Source organism: Oncorhynchus nerka, linkage group LG12 (assembly GCF_034236695.1).
Source record: "Oncorhynchus nerka isolate Pitt River linkage group LG12, Oner_Uvic_2.0, whole genome shotgun sequence".
Lineage (NCBI taxonomy): Eukaryota > Metazoa > Chordata > Actinopteri > Salmoniformes > Salmonidae > Oncorhynchus > Oncorhynchus nerka.
Window position 1 is genome coordinate 46746838 of NC_088407.1, and position 19695 is coordinate 46766532.

At 44.4% G+C, this 19695-nt stretch overlaps 1 protein-coding gene across 4 annotated transcripts in view; it reads left to right on the forward strand.

Moving 5' to 3' along the window:
- The window catches only part of rps6ka1 (ribosomal protein S6 kinase a, polypeptide 1), a 113704-nt gene that overhangs the window by 81732 nt on the left and 12277 nt on the right, over positions 1 to 19695 (forward strand). For all 4 annotated transcript variants that reach the window (XM_029674977.2, XM_029674978.2, XM_029674976.2 and 1 more), the window contains 10 exons: positions 1167 to 1247; positions 1466 to 1545; positions 1842 to 1948; positions 3017 to 3054; positions 3922 to 4064; positions 9449 to 9519; positions 10406 to 10494; positions 10684 to 10748; positions 11866 to 11968; positions 12219 to 12349. In XM_029674977.2, coding sequence (XP_029530837.1) covers positions 1167 to 1247; positions 1466 to 1545; positions 1842 to 1948; positions 3017 to 3054; positions 3922 to 4064; positions 9449 to 9519; positions 10406 to 10494; positions 10684 to 10748; positions 11866 to 11968; positions 12219 to 12349 — 908 coding nt within the window. The remainder of the gene's footprint in view (positions 1 to 1166; positions 1248 to 1465; positions 1546 to 1841; positions 1949 to 3016; positions 3055 to 3921; positions 4065 to 9448; positions 9520 to 10405; positions 10495 to 10683; positions 10749 to 11865; positions 11969 to 12218; positions 12350 to 19695) is intronic.

A 19695-nucleotide genomic window follows, 5' to 3' on the forward strand; every position in this document is an offset into this window, starting at 1 on the left:
GACGCAAACGGTTTACTTCAGACACCGGATAAGGCCCACATGTGTCATTCACATGAAGAAGAGACAGAGGTATAGGGGGACGTGGGTTGGGGTTGCCTTGTAAAGGATCCGACGGCGACTGGGTAATCTGCCTCTGCCGTCAGTCCTATTAGCCAACGGGATTTCCTACATTGTAGATGAATAGTGTAGACATCAAAACTTTGAAATAACACACATAGAATCATGTAGTAACCAAAAGTGTTTGACAAATAAAAATATATTTAATATTTTAGATTCTTCAAAGTACCCAGCCTTTGCCTTGATGACAGCTTTATTTTTTTCCTTTTTTCCCCTTCAGTTTATTTTAGTAAATACTTTCTTAACACTTATTTTGTATGTAAGCATTTCACTGTAAGGTTGTATTTGGCGCATGTGACTTAACATTTGATTTTTACTATCATGGGAAACGATACTGTAGCTACACATTCACGGGATTGAAAACATGTTGTGAACTCACTGAGGCCTCCCACATCAAAAGGAGTCTGCTTCGGAGCAAACGCGAGTGGTTATGTTCTTAGGGAGGGCTCGTTCTCACCTCTTTCATGTGCAGACATGTAGTTTTTTGCACTTACTACTCCACGTGTCCTTTTGCTTTACACTTTGCCCCCCCCCCCACACACACACACACACACACACACACACACACACACACTGTTTTTGTTTTGATCTTGTTTCAAGGCTTTGATAGTGAGAAGAAATCAACCATTTTTCAGTTGGTGTGTAGCTGTTCTTGTGTGCTGTGGTCTGCTGCTGTGGGATCTAGTCTACACTAGATGTCAACACCCTGACAGTTTCGTAGATTAGCGTTTCACTAATTGTGTGGCGGAAATTGGCCAAACTTTGGTTTCACATGGCACTCGACAAGGATATTTTCATTATATTTGTTTGTTCGATGAATTGATTTAACAATTCTATGTCCTTCAGATGAGCATTGATGATTTGGTGTTTTTGTATTGAATATATCCCATTAAAATACCAATGGTGGCCTGTTGGCGTTTTATTCAGGTCCTGTCTCAGCCTTAGGCACCCGGTTCCAAACCCATCTGTCACTGAGCCAAGGCTATAGTCAGGTTTAAGAGCTAACCTCATGACAGCGCTGACACGGTTGTGCCCCTCACCTCCCACAGTGAGAGACCGGGTGAGGACCAAGATGGAGAGAGACATCCTGGCAGATGTCAACCACCCCTTTGTGGTCAAACTCCACTACGGTGAGTAACGACCAGAGCTAGGTTCAAGAAGTAAAGTATATTAGGAAAAAAAACAGTTCTGGTGATAACGCCATGACACCCTAAAGCTGTTAACTTCGCTCGGTGTCGGCGCTCATCAAGGGCGGTCATTGTTTAATTGAAAGGCAACACCTTTGGGTGTTCTAGGTTTGTCAGACAAATGGACTTTTAGCACTACCTGTTTGTGTATGTGCATCCAGCATTTCAGACGGAGGGAAAGCTCTATCTGATCCTGGACTTTCTGAGAGGAGGCGACCTCTTCACCAGGCTGTCGAAAGAGGTATGTTCTTAGTCTTGTTCCTGCTGGACATTTTTATGTCTCGTTCTCTCTAATCATAATCCTGTCTGGACTCATGTACGTTTTTTCCTGTCTCTCTCTCTGTCTTTCTCTCTCTCTCTCTCTCTTTCTGTCTCTGTCTTTGTCTCTCTCTCTTTCTGTCTCTGTCGCTGTCTCCCTCTCTTTCTGTCTCTGTCGCTGTCTCCGTCTTTCTCTCTCTCTGTTTCTGTCTCTGTCGCTGTCTTTGTCTCTCTCTCTCTCTTTCTGTCGCTGTCTCTCTCTGTGTGTATCGTTTCCAGGTGATGTTCACAGAGGAGGATGTGAAGTTCTACCTAGCAGAGTTGGCCCTGGGCCTGGACCACCTGCATGGCCTGGGAATCATCTACAGGGACCTCAAACCTGAGAAGTGGGTGGAGCCTCAGCGAAGGGCCGCTAGTCCTAGCTAGCTTAGCGTCGCAGCATCACACATCTTAGCATTGCCTTCCGAATATAATAATAAATGCCATGTAGCAGACGATTTTTATCCAAAGCGACTTAATCATATCTGTGCAAACTGAGCATATATTTTACGTATGGGTGGACCCAATATTATTGAAGTGCCATGCTCTACCAACTGAGCTAGAGAGGATGACTTCCTGAGACCTGGGGTGTATTCACTAGGAGCAAAACCAAACGGAAGAAAATGGAACTAAGTCAATTTGTCCAATAGAAACTCTTGTTTTCATAGCAAAACACAACTGATTGCAACTGTTTTGGACTAAAGATTATGCCCCTTATATGCTATGCTATTTTGTAGCCCCGACCCACAAATGTCTGGGTTTTGGTGTTCTTTTCTATAGTAAGAGGGACATTGCGATGCAGAGTGCTGTTATCTCTTATAGACTTCGCTATATCCATTATATAGAAACCAGAAAATGTCACTGCGGTGTAATTTAGCCCCATAGTGATAACATTAATGAACCCCCATCAGAACTGAGAGGACTGAATGCACAACGAGCGATCATCACATCTGGTCTTGAGCAACATATGAGAGGATGAAAAAGCTAGTATGCACAGGCCGATTAGACACGTTTTTATCTCTTGGCATATACAATTTTGATATCCCCTGAATTCACTGAGAGGGGACATGTTGATTTGGCCAGCCCTTTTGCCATTAAATTTTTAAAAAATTGTGAAGATGTGCTACTAAGTACTTTTTTCCCCTTTTTTTCTTGTCTACAGAGTTTTTAAAAAAAATTTTACTCAAAGTATTCTAGACTCTTAGTGCCAGGTTATTTGTACCAGTCTGTGGTTGTAGACACTGCTTGGCATATACAAGTATCCCCAATTCACTAGGGGCTGCATTCTTTGTTTTTTAAAAAAGATGTGCTACTAAGTACTTTGTCTTTTTTTTGTTTACATCATTTTTGTCTACCTCTTTATCCCAACATGATAGTCCAGCACACTAACACCTCTTCTCATTATTATTTTCTAGCATTCTACTGGATGAAGAAGGCCATATCAAACTCACAGGTACACCCCCCCCCCCCCCCCTACACACACACGCACACACACACTTCCCTCCTCCTGTTGACCTTCCCCATTAGTCAGTGAGTCACCAAAGCCATATCTGTCCCTGTGTAGATAACTTCTCTATGTATGAGCCTGTATATCATTACCTAGAAGTTAATTATGTTTCTCCTGCATCTTATCAACACTATAATCACTCTCTCCTCTATCGGCTGTTTACCTTTTGGGAGTTCACGCACATACACAAGCATCAAAGGTGACCTTGAATATATGTCACGGTGGGATGTATCAACTTCACATGGGGAATATGAATTATGTGGCCTTTGAATACCTGCATGAGTCGTGAAGGCATCAGGAAGTGTTACAGAAAGTTTTCCCTGATAATGGCCCTATATAATACCCCACTATATAGGGAATAGGGTGCCATTGCTGATGCACCCTGGGCCCTAGTTGAAGGCTATAGACTAGTTATAGGTCAGGTCATATGGTCAGGAACTACTCCTGGCCATATCCATAAAGCATAGTGCAAATAATGCACTCTATTCCTGTACAGGTGTAGGATCCTAATTTGATCATCCTGCTCAACAGGAAACGCATACTTGTAGTGTATTGAAGGTTTCTAAAGTTTGTAATTTCCACTTTAAAATTTGACTTGATTTACTCCAAATAAAAATGTATCGTCCCCTACAGAAATGTTGATTTAATTCAAATCAACACAATAATTTCCTGTTGCTGCAGGATTATTTTCCTGCTGTGAAAAACTGGTAACATTAAGATCCTACACCTGTATGCCTGCCTGTCCACATGATGTGTGTTTTATAATAGCACCGGTAGTTGAATAGTAACTGACTTGTGGTGTTTTCACCCCAGATTTTGGCCTGTGTAAAGAGGCCGTTGACCATGAGAAGAAAGCCTACTCCTTCTGCGGTACGGTGGAGTACATGGCACCAGAGGTGGTGAACAGGCAGGGCCACATCCACAGTGCAGACTGGTGGTCGTTTGGGGTACTGATGGTGAGTCATCGTATCTCATTTCAAATCAAATGGTATTAGTCACATGCACATACATAGACAACACCTTACAGTGAAATGCTTACTTACAAGCCCCTAGCCAACAATGCAGTTTTAAAAATACAAATAAGAAATAAAAGTAACAAGTAGTTAAAGAGCAGCAGTAAAATAACAATAGCGAGACTATATACAGGGGATACCGGTACTCAATGTACCCTGGGTAGGCATTTGATTAGATGTTTAGGGGTCTTATTTTTATTTCACCTTTATTTAACCAGGTAGGCCAGTTGAGAACAAGTTCTCATTTACAACTGGGACCTGGTCAAGATAAAGCAAAGCAGTGATACAAAAACAACAACATGGAGTTACACATAAACAATGTACAGTCTATAACACAGAAGATTCAAAAGGCACTCGCACATCTGAGCAATCTTTTTGCAGGTGCATGGCAACAGTTGGACAAGATGAGGGGGAAAAGGAAACCGCACACTGCTCTTGATAGTATCACTGATCTTCAATAAGCTTACAGTTTAAGTCGGAAGTTTACGTACACTTAGGTTGGAGTCATTAACTCGTTTTTCAACCACTCCACAAATGTATTGTTAATAAACTTTGGTTTGGCGAGTCGGGTAGGACATCTACTTTGTGCATGACACAAGTCATTTTTCCAACAATTGTTTACAGACAGATTATTTCACGTATAATTCACTGTATCACAATTCCAGTGAGTCAGAAGTTTACATACACTGAGATGACTGTGCCTTTAAACAGCTCGGAAAATTCCAGAAAATGATGTCATGGCTTTAGAAGCTTCTGATAGGTTAATTGACATCATTTGAGTCAATTGGCGGGGGACCTGTGGATGTATTTCAAGGCCTACCTTCAAACTCAGTGCCTCTTTGCTTGACATCATGGGAAAATCCAAAGAAATCAGCCAAGACCTCAGAAAAATATTGTAGACCTCCACAAGTCTGGTTCATCCTTGGAAGCAATTTCCAAATGCCTGAAGGTACCATGTTCATTTGTCCAAACAATAGTACACAAGTATAAACACCATGGGACCACACAGCCATCATACCGCTCAGGAAGGAGACGTGTTCTGTCTCCTAGAGATGAATGTACTTTGGTGCAAAAAGTGCAAATCAATCTCAGAACAGCAGTAAAGGACCTTGTGAAGATGCTGGAGGAAACAGGAACAAAAGTATCTATATCCACAGTAAAACGAGTCCTATATCGACATAACCTAAAAGTCCGCTCAGCGAGGAAGAAGCCACTGCTCCAAAACCGCCATAAAAAAACCCGACTACGGTTTGCAACTGCACATGGGGACAAAGATCGTACTTTTTGGAGAAATGTCCTCTGGTCTGATGAAACAAAAATAGAACTGTTTGGCCATAATGACCATCTTTATGTTTGGATGAAAAGGGGGGAGGCTTACAAGCCGAAAAACACCATCCCAACCGTGAAGCACAGGGGTGGCAGCATCATGTTGTGGGGGTGCTTTGCTGCAGGAGGGCCTGGTGCACTTCACAAAATAGATGGCATCATGAGGTAGGGAAATGATGTGGCTATATTGAAGCAACATCTCAAGACATCAGTCAGGAAGTTAAAGCTTGGTCATAAATGGGTCATCCAAATGGACAATGACCCCAAGCATACTTAGAAAGTTGTGGCAAATATTCCTTAAGGACAACAATGTCAAGGTATTGGAGTGGCCATCACAAAGCCCTGACTTCAATCCTGTAGAAAATGTGTGGGCAGAAGTGAAAAAGCATGTGCAAGCAAGGAGGCCTACAAACCTGACTCAGTTACACCAGCTCTGTCAGGAGGAATGTTCAAAATTCACCCAACTTATTGTGGGAAGCTTGTGGAAGGCTACCCGAAATGTTTGACCCAAGTTAAACAATTTAAAGGCAACGCTACCAAATACTAATTGAGTGTATGTAAACTTCTGACCCACTGAGAATGTGATGAAAGAAATGAAAGCTGAAATAAATCATTCTCTATTCTATTATTGTGACATTTCACATTCTTAAAATAAAGTGGTCATCTTAACTGATCTAAGACAGGGAATTTTTATTAGGATTAAATGTCAGGAATTGGAAACAACTGAGTTTTTAAATGTATTTGCCTAAGGTGTATGTAAACTTGCGACTTCAACTATACGTATCTGCCTCACGGCCTTCGTCAGAGCCCGATAGAAACATCTATGTACAGTATGTGCAAATGTATAAGAGTAAGGAGGTAAGGCAATAAATAGGCCATAGAGGCAAAATAATTAAAATTTTGCATTAACGCTGGAGTGATAAATGTGCAGATGATGATGTGCAAGTAGAGATACTGGGGTGCAAAAGAGCAAGAGGATAAGTAACAATATGGGGATGAGGTAGTTGGGTGTGTTAGTTACAGATTGGCTGTGTACAGGTACAGTAAGCTGCTCTGACAGCTGCTGCTTAAAGTTAGAGAGGGAGATATTCGTTATTTTTGCTATTCGTTCCAGTCATTGGAAGGTGGCCAAAGGAGTCGTTGGCTTTGGGGATGACCAGTGAAATATACCTGCTGGAGTGAAGGAGGCTTTGTTGCGAAGTAGGAAGCCTATTCTAGATTTAATTTTGGATTGGAGATGCTTAATGTGAGTCTGGAAGGAGAGTTTACAGTCTAACCAGACACCTAGGTATTTGTAGTTGTCCACATATTCTAAGTCAGAACCGTCCAGAGTAGTGAGAGCCTGGACGGACGGGCAGGTGGGCATCGATTGGTTGAAGAACATGCATTTAAATTTAACTTGCATTTAAGAGCAGTTGGAGGCCACGGAAGGAGAGTTGTATGGCATTGAACCTTGTCTGGTGGTTAGTTGACACGGTGTCCAAAAGAAGGGCCAGAAGTATACAGAATGGTGTCGTCTGCGTAGAGGTGGATCAGAGCATCACAAGCAGCAAGAGCGACATCATTGATATTTACAGAGAAAAGAGTCGGCCTGTGGATTGAACCCTGTGGCACCCCCATAGAGACTGCCAGAGGCCCGGACAACAGGCCCTCCGATTTGACACACTGAACTCTATCTGAGAAGTAGTTGGTGAACCAGGCGAGGCAGTCATTTAAGAAGCCAAAGCTGTTGAGTCTGCCGATAAGAATGCGTTGATTGACAGTCGAAAGCCTTGGCCAGGTCGACGAATACAGCTGCACAGTATTGTCTCTTATCAATGGCGGTTATGATATTGTTTAGGACCTCGAGCGTGGCTGAGGTGCACCTATGACCAGCTCGGAAACCAGATGGTGGGATTCGAAATGGTCTGTGATCTGTTTGTTAACTTGGCTTTCGAATATTTTAGAAAGGCAGGGCAGGATGGATATAGGTCTATAACAGTTTGGGTCTAGAGTTTTGAAGAGGGGGATGACCGCAGCAGCTTTCCAATCTTTGGAGATCTCAGACGATAATACGAAAGAGGTTGAAAAGGCTAGTAATAGGGGTCGCAACAATTTTGGCTGCTAATTTTAGGGAGGGTCCAGATTGTCTAACCCAGCTGATTTGTAGGGATCTAGATTTTGCAGCTCTTTCAGAACATAATTTGTCTGGATTTGGGTGAAGGAGAAGCGTGGGGGGGCTTGGGAAAGTTGCTGCAGGGGGTGCTGAGATGTTGGCCGGAGTAGGGGTAGCCAGGTGGAAAGCATGGCCAGCCGTAGAGAAATGCTTATTTAAATGATCGATTATTGTAGATTTATCGGTGGTGACAGTGTTTCCTATCCTAGCTGGGAGGAGGTGCTCTCATTCTCCATGGACTTTACGGTGTTCCAAAACCTTTTGCAATTAGTGCTACAGGATGCAAATTTCTGTTTAGGAAAGCTAAGGCAAGCTTTCTCAAACTGACTGAGTGTATTGGTTCCTGACTTCCCTGAAAAGTTGCATATTGCGGGAGCTATTCGATGCAAATGCAGAACGCCACAGGATGGTTTTGTGGAGTGTGGAGTCTGGAGTGAACCAAGGGCTATATCTGTTCTTAGTTCTACATTTAAGATGATCAGGAAAGCACTTTTTAAAGAACAACCAGGCATCCTCTACTGACGAGATGAGGTCAATATCCTACCAGGATACTCGCGCCAGGTCGATTAGAAAGGCCTGCTCGCTGAAGTGTTAGAGAGCGTTTGACAGTGATGAGGGGTGGTTGTTTGACAGCAGACCCATTACGCACACAGGCAATGAGGCAGTGATCGCTGAGATCCTGGTTGAATACTGTAGAGGTGTATTTGGAGAGCAAGTTGGTCAGGATGATATCTAAGAGTGTGCCGCTGGTTACGGATTTAGGGTTGTACCTGGCAGTTTCCTTGATCATTTGTGTGCGATTGAGGACATCTAGCTTATATTGTAGGACGGCCGGTGTGTTAAGCATGTCCCAGTTTAGGTCACCTAACAGTACGAACTCTGAAGATAGATGGGGGGCGATCAATTCACATATGGTGTCCAGGGCACAGCTGGGGGCTGAAGGGGGTATATAGCAAGCCGCAACGGTGTTTCTGGAAAGGTGGATTTTTAAAAGTAGAAGCTTGAATTGTTTGGGCACAGACCTGGATAGTATCATGGCTTGGGGGTAGAAGCTGTTTAGAAGCCTCTTGGACTTGGCGCTCCGGTACCGCTTGCCGTGCGGTAGCAGAGAGAACTATGACTAGGGTGGCTGAAGTCTTTGACTATTTTTAGGGCCTTCCTCTGACACCACCTGGTATAGAGGTCCTGGATGGCAGGAAGCTTGGTCCCAGTGATTGGGCCGTATGCATTACACCCTCTGTAAGGCCTTGCGGTCGGAGGCCGAGCAGTTGCCATACCAGGCAGTGATGCAACCAGTCAGGATACTCTCGATGGTGCAGCTGTAGAACCTTTTTGAGGATCTGAGGACCCGTGACAAATCTTTTCACTCTCCTGAAGGGGATTAGGTTTTGTCATTTCTTCTTTACGACTGTCTTTTGTGCTTGGACCATGTTCGTTTGTTGATGTGGAAACCAAGGAACTTGACCCTCTCAATCTCCTCCACTACAACCCTGTTGATGTGAATGGGGGTGTGCTCGGTACTCCTTTTCCTGTGGTCCACAATCATCTCCTTTGTCTTGATCACGTTGAGGGAGAGGTTGTCCTGGCACCACACAACGAGGTCTCTGGGGTCATATTCATTAGTCCACAACATAGTAAAACGCTTTGCAAATGGAAATGATCATTAGTTTGACAAGTTAATGTAGTTCCTTCCTGTTTATCTGTTTTCTTCCATTTGGACACAACCCTTGTAATGCAGACAATCAAACAAACATGAATATGATGTTTGCGTCAGAGCCCTAGAATAGAATTGAATGTCAAAGGCATGGGGGTTTTAAAAAATATGGTGGTTGTATTTGTTTCACAGTTTGAAATGCTGACTGGATCGCTACCGTTCCAAGGAAAGGACCGCAAAGAGACCATGAACCTGATCCTCAAGTAAGTAGACCCAATCACAGGCTAGTGTCTGTATGCAGTTAACCCACTCTTCCCCAGACGCCGATGACGTGGATGTCGATTAAGGCAGCCCCCCCATACCTCTTTGATTCAGAGGGGTTGAGTTAAATGAGGAAGACACATTTCAGTTGAGTGCATCCATTTGTACAACTGACTAGGTATCGCCCTTTCCATTTTGCTTAATTATCAGGCCCCGTATCCACTAAGCGCCTGAGTCGGAGTGCTGATCTAGAATCTGTCCATATAATCTTATTCGTTATGATCTAAAAGACAAATCCAGCCTAGATCAGCACTCCTACTCTGAGACACTTTGTGGATATGGGCCCAGAGTTCTACTACACAAAAATATAAACGCAACATGTAAAGTGTTGGTTGTATGAGCTGAAATAAAAAATCCCAGAAATGTTATGTACGCACAAAAAGTGTTTCTCTCAAAATGTTTGCACAAATTTGTTTACAACCATGTTACTGAGCGTTTCTCCGTTGCCAGGATAATGCATCCACCTGACGGGTGTGGCATTTCAAGAAGCTGATTTAAATAGCATGATCATTACACAGGTGCACCTTGTGCTGGGGACAATAAAAGGCCACTCTAAAACGTGCAGTTTTGTCAAACAACACAATGCCACAGATGTCTCAAGTTTTGATGGAGTATGCAATTGGCGTGCTGACTGCAGGAATTTCCACCAGAGCCCTTGCCAGAGATTGAAATTGGAAATTGTTACAGGCTGTATATTTATTTAGCCTGGTTGAACCAGACTGAAAGCTGCGTTCTGGAAAACAATGGTAACGTTCCGCAGCGTTGAATCTGGATAAGCCAGGCTACTATTTATTAGCCTTTTGGATATAACAATGTCTCCCCCTGCAGGGCAAGGTTGGGAATGCCCCAGTTCCTGAGTTCAGAGGCCCAAAGTCTCCTCAGAGCTCTGTTCAAGAGGAACCCCACCAACAGACTGGGTGAGTTGTCCGTAACTATACAGTATGTACTTACCCACTAGCTAATGACAAGCTAATTACAGTGGTTGTTCCACTAGGAGAGTAATTACTTTGGTATAATGAGGCCTATTTTATGTTAAAAGCATAGAGCTCGTTGTATGCGTAGGTTGTATGCAGTAATCCATACAAACGGTGTGATTGGTTGGACAGGGTCGGGGGCAGACGGTGCAGAGGAGATCAAACGCCACGCTTTCTTCTCCACCATAGACTGGAATGTGAGTGGCACCTCTTCCGACACCTCATACTACAGTTCCATCAGGGAACCAGATTATCATTCAATTAGCATTTTAGAAGGAGCCATGTTCTTCAGTATTTCCCAAGTCGCCATTGGTTTAGCCATTGGTTAAGCCGTTCCGCAACCGAGTACCGGTCAAATAAATAGCGGGGGGGGAAACGCTGTACCGATAAAACATCAATCACAATCATTTCAAGAAAAATGGCAAGAAAAGTGTAGGCTATTGCACCATTTAATATTACCGCCTGTCCGTTCAATGAGAAATTGGCAAATGGAGTTGAAACGGGTGATATACGCTCCGAAATGCAGTGTGGTTCGACGTGAACGCTGAATGAATTTTTGCAAAGACCGAGATGACTCACCAAGACGTAAGCCAGCAAGACGCCTCAATCAGGCCACCAGAATAAGCCTAGTGTGACAATTGCCGAATGTCATTACACTTTTTGGTGTTTTGTGACCGATGTCTCTTTCTATTCTGTAAATGGCAGGTGCACCGTGCACTGTTTGAATGCTGGGATTAGTTTAGAGTGGAGGAACATGCACAGGGAGCCTACTGTTTGAATGCTGGGATTAGTTTAGAGTGGAGGAACATGCACAGGGAGCCTACTGTTTGAATGCTGGGATTAGATTAGAGTGGAGGAACATGCACAGGGAGCCTACTGTTTGAATGCTGGGATTAGTTTAGAGTGGAGGAACATGCACAGGGAGCCCACTGTTTGAATGCTGGGATTAGTTTAGAGTGGAGGAACATGCACAGGGAGCCTACTATTTGAATGCTGGGATTAGTTTAGAGTGGAGGAACATGCACAGGGAGCCTACTATTTGAATGCTGGGATTAGTTTAGAGTGGAGGAACATGCACAGGGAGCCCACTGTTTAAAGTGATTTGTTTGACAATCGGATGAAAAGCATCATGACTGGTGGTGCTTATGCCACATTAGGTAATGCTGTACATTTTTACAGTTAAAAAGGACATTTATCCTATTAGACCCATAAAATAGCTTGTGCACAGAAAGGTCCCGTACCTGTTAGAAATGAAGTCGACAGTACTTTCACCCCTGGTTTGAACCTCTTCAGAAACTATTTTAACCCTTTCAGAAACTGTTCCGGCGAGAAATCCATCCCCCGTTCAAGCCGGCGGTGGCCCGACCGGACGACACCTTCTACTTTGACTCAGAGTTCACCTCCCGCACACCCAAAGGTACGAGGTTAACGTTGACGAGAGTAACTTGTCCTAGCATGACAACAGACCAGGTCTGACCGAATCAGACTACGCTCTATCATATCAATGGTAATGAAATGTGAAAGCGGTAGCAATCCTAAAATGGTTGCTATTTGTATGTTGCTTACATTGCCTTGGAGCAAGGCAGTCTATCATGAAGTGTGTGTGCGTTAATGTGTATGTGTGCGCCTGTGTATAAGACCTTGTGCTCTCTCTGACCTCTCCCCAGACTCCCCAGGCGTTCCACCCAGTGCCGGAGCTCACCAGCTCTTCCGGGGCTTCAGCTTTGTCGCCCCGGCCATGTTGGAGGAGGAGGGATCATTGGAGCCTGCCAAGCCTGCACCACACCCAGTGGTTCAGGTCAGCTGTCAGTCACAGATGGGACAAAGCCACTTAGCCCCTCCCATATCTCCTATAAGAATAATAGAAGGTTACATATATTCCCACAATTTGTTTCAAACCGAATACAAGAAAGAATCCAGAGAGCTCTGCCACACACAGCCAGGTTTTGGGGACAGTTTCCCTGTTCAGATTGAGCCTTACACTGGACTAAAAATCTATGTCAACAGAGTTTTTCCATTGTGCAAGCTTTTCAAATCAAATTTTATTTGTCACATGCGCCGAATACAACAGGTGTAGATCTTACCCGTGAAATACTTACTTACAAAAATAGTTAATAAAATATTCACTAAATAAACTAAAGTTTTTAAATAATCGAATCAATCAAAAAGTAACAAGAAATGTACATAACAATAACGAGACTATATACAGGAAGTACCGGTACCGAGTCAATGTGTGGGGGTACAGGTCAGTTGAGGTAATTTGTAAAGGGACTATGCATAGATAATAAACAGCGAGTAGTAGCAGTGTAATAACAAAGGGGAGGGGGTCAATGTAAATAGTCCGGGTGGCCATTAGATTAGTTTAGTTGTTCAGCAGTCGTATGGCTTGGGGGTAGAAGCTGTTTAGTAGAAGCCTCTTGGACCTAGACTTGGCACTCCGGTACGGCTTGCCGTGTGGTAGCAGAGAGAACAGTCTATGACTTGTGTGGCTGGAGTCTTTGGCCATTTTTGGGGCATTCCTCTGACACAGCCTAGAATATAGGTCCTGGATGGCAGGAAGCTTGGCCCCAGTGACGTACTGGGCCATACGCACTGCCCTCTGTAGCGCCTTGCGGTCAGATGCAGAGCAGTTGCCATACCAGGCAGTGATGCAACCGGTCAGGATGCTCTCGATGTTGCAGCTGTAGAACCTTTTGAGGATCTGAGGACCCATGCCAAATCTTTTCACTCTCCTGAGGGGGAAAAGGTGTCGCGCCCTCTTCACGACTGTCTTGGTGTGTTTGGACTATGATAGTTTGTTGTTGATGTGGACACCAAGGAACTTAACGCCACTTCAGTCCTGTTGATGTTAATGGGGGTCTGTTCGGCCCTCCTTTTCGTGTAGTCTACGATCAGCTCCTTTGTCTTGCTCACATTGAGAGGTTGCCAGGTCTCTGACCTCCTCCGTCCAGGCTGTCTCATCGTTGTTGTTGATCAGGCCTACCACTTGTGTCGCAGCAAAATTAATTTTGGTGTTGGTGTTGTGCTTGGCCACACAGTCATGGGTGAACAGGGAGTACAGGATTGGACTGGGCACACACCCCTGAGGGGCCCCAATGTTAAGGATCAGCGTGGCAGATGTGTTGTTACCTACCCTTATCAACTGGGGGCGGCAAGTCAGGAAGTCCAGGGTCCAGTTGCAGAGGGAGGTGTTTAGTCCTAGGGTCCTTAGCTTAGTGCCCACAAAGCTCATCACTATGGTGTTGAACGCTGAGCTGTAGTCGATGAAAAGCATTCTCACGTAGGTGTTCCTTTTGTTCAGGTGGGAAAGGGCAGTGTGGAGTGCAATAGAGATTGCGTCATCTGTGGATCTGTAGAGGGCGGTATGCGATTTTTTTTTTTGGAGTGGGTCTAGGGATTCTGGCATGATGGTGTTGATGTGAGCCATGACCAGCCTTTCAAACCACTTCATGGCTACTGATGTGAGTGCTATGGGGTGGTAATCATTTAGGCAGGTTACCTTCGCTTTCTTGGGTACAGGGATTATGGTGGTCTGTTTGAAACATGTTGGTATTACAGACTCTGCCATAGAGAGGTTGACAAAGTCAGTGAAATCACTTGCCAGTTGGTCTGTGCATGCTTTAAGTACATGTCCTGGTAATCTGTCTGGCTCCGCGGCTTGTTAACCTGTTTAAAGGTCTTGCTCACATCGGCTACGGAGAGTGTGATCACACAGTCGTCCGGAACCGCTGGTACTATCATGCATGCTTCGGTGTTGCTTGCCTATAAGCGAGCGTAAAAAGCATTTAGCTCATCTGGTAGGCTCGTGTCACTGGACAGCTCGTGGCTGGGTTTCCCTTTGTAGTCTAATAGTTATCAAGCCCTGCCACATCCGACGAGCGTCAGAGCCGGTGTAGTAGGATTAATTCTTAGTCCTGTATTGACACGTTGCCTGTTTGATGGTTCGTCGGAGGGCATAGCGGGATTTCTTATAGATATTAGTGTCCCGCTCCTTGAAAGTGGCATGCTCTAGCCTTTAGCTCAGTGTGGAAGTTGTCTGTAATCCATGGCTTCTGGTTGGGAAATGTTTGTACGGTCACTTTCGGGACGACGAAGTCGATGCACTTATTGATCAAGCCGATGATACATATGGAATCATACATCATTCCATATGTATTATTTCATAGTTTTGATGTCTTCACCACTATTCTACAATGTAAAAATAAAGAAAAACCCTGGAATGAGTAGGTATTCAGGACAAATCCAATGAACCTAAATAGCACTGTAACAGTAATCAAAATGCAATCTATACACATGTACACTGGAAGAATTTAGACAAGATATACATGTACAGCAGTAGATATTACATTGAGCCATGTCAAGTGTATATTTGTGTGTGTATGTATAAATATCTAAATATGCAGTGTGTATAAACAGTGGTGGTGCGTGGGTAAAATCACTGGGGAAGCCAAGCCAGGAAAAAATTGCCATATTACAAACCATGTGTTGTGATAATAGTGTTGTTTGCGCTACAATCTGTTCATTCATATACCTTGCCACCATGATATATAGGCCTAAAGGCCGAGACAAGAAGACCCAGTGGCAGTAATAAATACAACCACACCTTTGTTTCATCACAAAACCGGAGAGCAACCTCTATCCAGTGTAGTCCACAAACCATGTTGCATGTAACAAACAGTTACATGACCTACAGCATGGTCAAGCAAGTTAGTTTTCAACATTTTTGGACTGCTAAACAACTATTGATGTAGAACCATGGAGACTTACCGCAAGTCTCAAAGAAAAACAGGAGCTGACTCCACTATTCCAGCACCATTTCAACTTCAACATTTCATCATCAATGCTTAGTCAACTCAAAGATACCAAAAACGATTTAGTCCAATCAACATAAGATAAATAGAGTGAGCTCCAAAAGTATTGGGACAGTGACACATTTCTTTTTGTTTTTTGTTGCTCTGTACTCCAGCACTTTGGATTTGAAATGATACAATGACTATGAAGTTAAAGTGCAGACTGTCAGCTTTCATTTGAGGGTATTTTCAACCATATCTTGTGCGCCAGGACCAGTCACAGTTGCGCTCACTCAGTTTAGCTCAACGCTGATTGGCTACTGTTTTATATTTTAAAAAATGATTAAGGGAGGACATATGCTTGATGGCATTCAATGCTGCGGGCGGCAAAGATATCATACTCGTTTTGACCAGACAGCATTAGATAGATGGGCTACACATACTGAGATAGGGGGGTGCTGTTTCGCTTGCTTTTTCCGGTGAGATACATTCAGCCTCTTGCAAACTGAAGGAAAATTATGAAACCGATAGACGAGAGCTACATTGTTATTTTTACTTTGTCCATTTTTGGGGCAAGCCTGGCTTCCCTTTGGCATCCATGAATACACGCCACTGAAACAGTATAACTAAATACAAAGAAGAAATATTAGAATGAGTTATGTCTGGAATGCAGTATTTACAGTAAACACTATATGACATGGGACAGTAGCGTTGTGTGTGTGTGTGTGTGTGTGTGTGTGTGTGTGTGCGCATCACCTGGTAGATGGCTAGTGATGGCTGTTCAACAGTCTGATGCCTGGTAATAGAAGCTGTTTTTTTTTCTTCTCTCAGTCTTGGCACTGATGCACCTGTACTGTCTCTGTCTGCCAGACGGTAGCCGAGTGAACAGTCCGTAGCTCGGTTGACTGAGGTCCTTAATGGAATGGGGTGTGGCTGTGTGGGCGAATATTGAATACAGCTGTTGTAGTCTTGCTACGCCGTGATGTCCTGTGTATAAATCGTGTATATCTTTTTTAATATCTTTTTTTCTTTGCATATATTTTTAGGTTTTTCTTAACCTCAACTTCAACATTACTCTCCTCCAATCTGCCACACCCAATGTGGTATGGATCTGCTATTTTCTTCACATTTTGAACCGAAAACCCCCAACAGAAGCTAGCCAGCTAACTAGCTATTAGTCATCTAGCCACGGCTAGCGGTCATCAGCTACCTTTAGCCCAGACAACTCGTTTGCACAGCGCGACTCAAACCAGAGCAAATCGGACGTATTTTTCTCCATATCTCAGGATTCCTACCGCAAGCTCTGAACCTTAGCTCTTAGCCATTCCTGGCTAACGTCTCTGTCCCGAAGCAAGAACCAACTAGGCTGGAGCTAGCCATTGCTAGGTCCATCTCCCGGCTAGCCAAAGAGGTCCATCAGCCAGTCCTTGGGCTACAATACCCATTTTGCCAATTGCCCTGGACCCCCGCCTACTCATCATGACTCGACTACCGACGTAATTCGCCCAAGGTTTTTTTTTCAACTGGCTCCTCCGTTGCGACGTCTCCTGAATGCCCATCTGCTAGCCGTGGCCCGCTAGCTGTCTAGAGTATATCGGACTGTTAGCTTAAGAGGCCCATCGGACAATTTCTTAGCCCACTATACCTATTTTGCCAAATGGCCTGGACCCTTTTACTACACGGAGCCCTGCTGATCCACGACGACTGGTCTGCCGACGTAACAGCACGAGGGGGCTACAACTGACTTCTTCTGTCATGACGTTCCTCTAACGCCCTTCTGCTAGCTTGCTAGCCCCGGCCCGTTAACTGCCTGAATCGCTGTGTCCCCGGCCCGCCGAGCCACTCACTGGACCCCTATGATCACTCTGCTATGCATGCCTCTCCCTAATGTCAATATGCCTTGTCCATTGCTGTTTTGGTTAGTAATTATTGCCTTATTTCACTGTAGGTGAAAATGGTTTAAATGTGGTTTAAACCTCACCTGGTTTAAATGTTTCTAGAGACAATATCTCTCTCATCGTCACTCAATACCTAGGTTTACCTCAACTCTATTCACATCCTACCATACCTTTGTCTGTACATTATGCCTTGAATCTATTGTACCGTGCCCAGAAACCTGCTCCTTTTACTCTCTGTTCCGAACGTACTAGACGACCAGTTCTTATAGCCTTTAGCCGTACCCTTATCCTACTCCTCCTCTGTTCCTCTGGTGATGTAGAGGTTAATCCAGGCCCTGCAGTGCCTAGCTCCACTCCCATTCCCCAGACGCTCTCATTTGTTGACTTCTGTAACTCTAAAAGCCTTGGTTTCATGCATTTTAACATTAGAAGCCTCCACCCTATGTTTGTTTTATTCACTGCCTTGCCAACCTGTGTCTGAATCCTGGCTTAGGAAGACCACCAAAAAAAACAAAATGTCCATCCCCAACTATAACATTTTTTGACAAGATAGAACTGGCAAAGGGGGCGGAGTTGCAATCTACTGCAGAGACATCCTGCAGAGTTGTCTTACTATCCATGTCTGTGCCCAAACAATTTGAGCTTCTACTTTTAAAAATCCACCTTTCCAGAAAAGTCTCTCACCATTGTGGCTTGCTATAGAGCACCTTCTGCCCCAGCTGTGCCCTGGACACCATATGTGAATTGATTTCCCCCATCTATCTTCAGAGCTCGTGCTGTTAGATGACCTAAACTGGGACATGCTTAACACAACGGCCATTCTACAATCTAAGCTTTATGCCCTCAATCTCACACAAATTATCAATGAACCTACCAGGTACAACCCCAAATCTGTAAACACAGACACCCTCATAGATATCATCCTAACCAAACTGCCCTCCAAATACTCCTCTGCTGTATTTAGGATCTCAGCGATCACTGCCTCATTGCCTGGGTCTGCGGTCAAACGACCACCCCTCATCACTGTCAAACGCTCCCTAAAACACTTCAGCGAGCAGGCCTTTCTAATCAACCTGGCCCGGGTATCCTGGAAGGATATTCAAATGAAATTTATTTATATAGCCCTTCGTACATCAGCTGATATCTCAAAGTGCAGTACAGAAACACAACCTAAAACCCCAAACAGCAAGCAATGCAGGTGTAGAAGCAATGCAGGTGTAGACCTCATTCCATCAGTAGAGGATGCTTGGTTATTCTTTAAAAGTGCTTTCCTCACCATCTTAAATAAGCATGCCCCATTCTCAAAATGTAGAACCAGGAACAGATGTAGCCCTTGGTTCACTCCAGACCTGACTGCCCTTGACCAGCACAAAAACATGCTGTGGTGTACTGCATTAGCATCGAATAGCCCCCGCAATATGCACCATTTCAGGGATGTTAGGAACCAATATACACAGGCAGTTAGGAAAGCAAAGGCTAGCTTTTTCAAAAATAAATTTGCATCCTGTAGCACTAGCTCCAAAAATGTCTGGGACACTAAAGTCCATGGAGAATAAGAGTACCCCCTCCCAGCTGCCCACTGCACTGAGGCTAGGAGGAAACACTGTCACCACCGATAAATCCGCAATAAATGAGAATTTCAATAAGCATTATTCTACGGCTGGCCATGCTTTCCACCTGGCTACCCCTATCCCGGTCAACAGCCCTGCGCCCCCTACAGCAACTTGCCCAAGCCTCCCACATTTCTCCTTCACCCAAATCCAGATGGCTGATGTTCTGAAAGAGCTACAAAATCTGGACCCCTACAAATCAGCAGGGCTAGACAATCTGGACCCTCTCTTCCTAAAATTATCCTCCAAAATTGTTGCAACCCCTATTACTAGCCTGTTCAACCTCTTTCGTATTGTCTGAGATCCCCAAAGATTGGAAAGCTGCCGCGGTCATCCCCCTCTTCAAAGGGGGTGACACTCTAGACCCAAACTGCTACAGACCTATATGTATTCATCGACCTGGCCAAGGCTTTCGACTCTGTCCATCACCACATTCTTATCGGCACACTCAACAGCCTTGGTTTCTCAAATGACTGTCTCGACTGGTTCACCAACTACTTCTCAGATAGAGTTCAGTGTGTCAAATCGGAGGGCCTGTTGTCTGGACCTCTGGCAGTCTCTATGGGGGTGCCACAGAGTTCAATCCACGGGCCGACTCTTTTCTCTGTATATTTCAATGGTGTCGCTCTTGCTGCTGGTGATTCTCTGATCCACCTCTACGCAGATGACACCATTCTGTATACTTCTGGCCCTTCTTTTGGACACTGTGTTAACTAACCTCCAGACGAGGTTCAATGTCATACAACTCTCCTTCCATGGCCTCCAACTGCACTTAAATGCATGCTCTTAAACCAATCGATGCCCACCTGCCCGCCCGTCCAGCATCTCACTACTCTGGACGGTTCT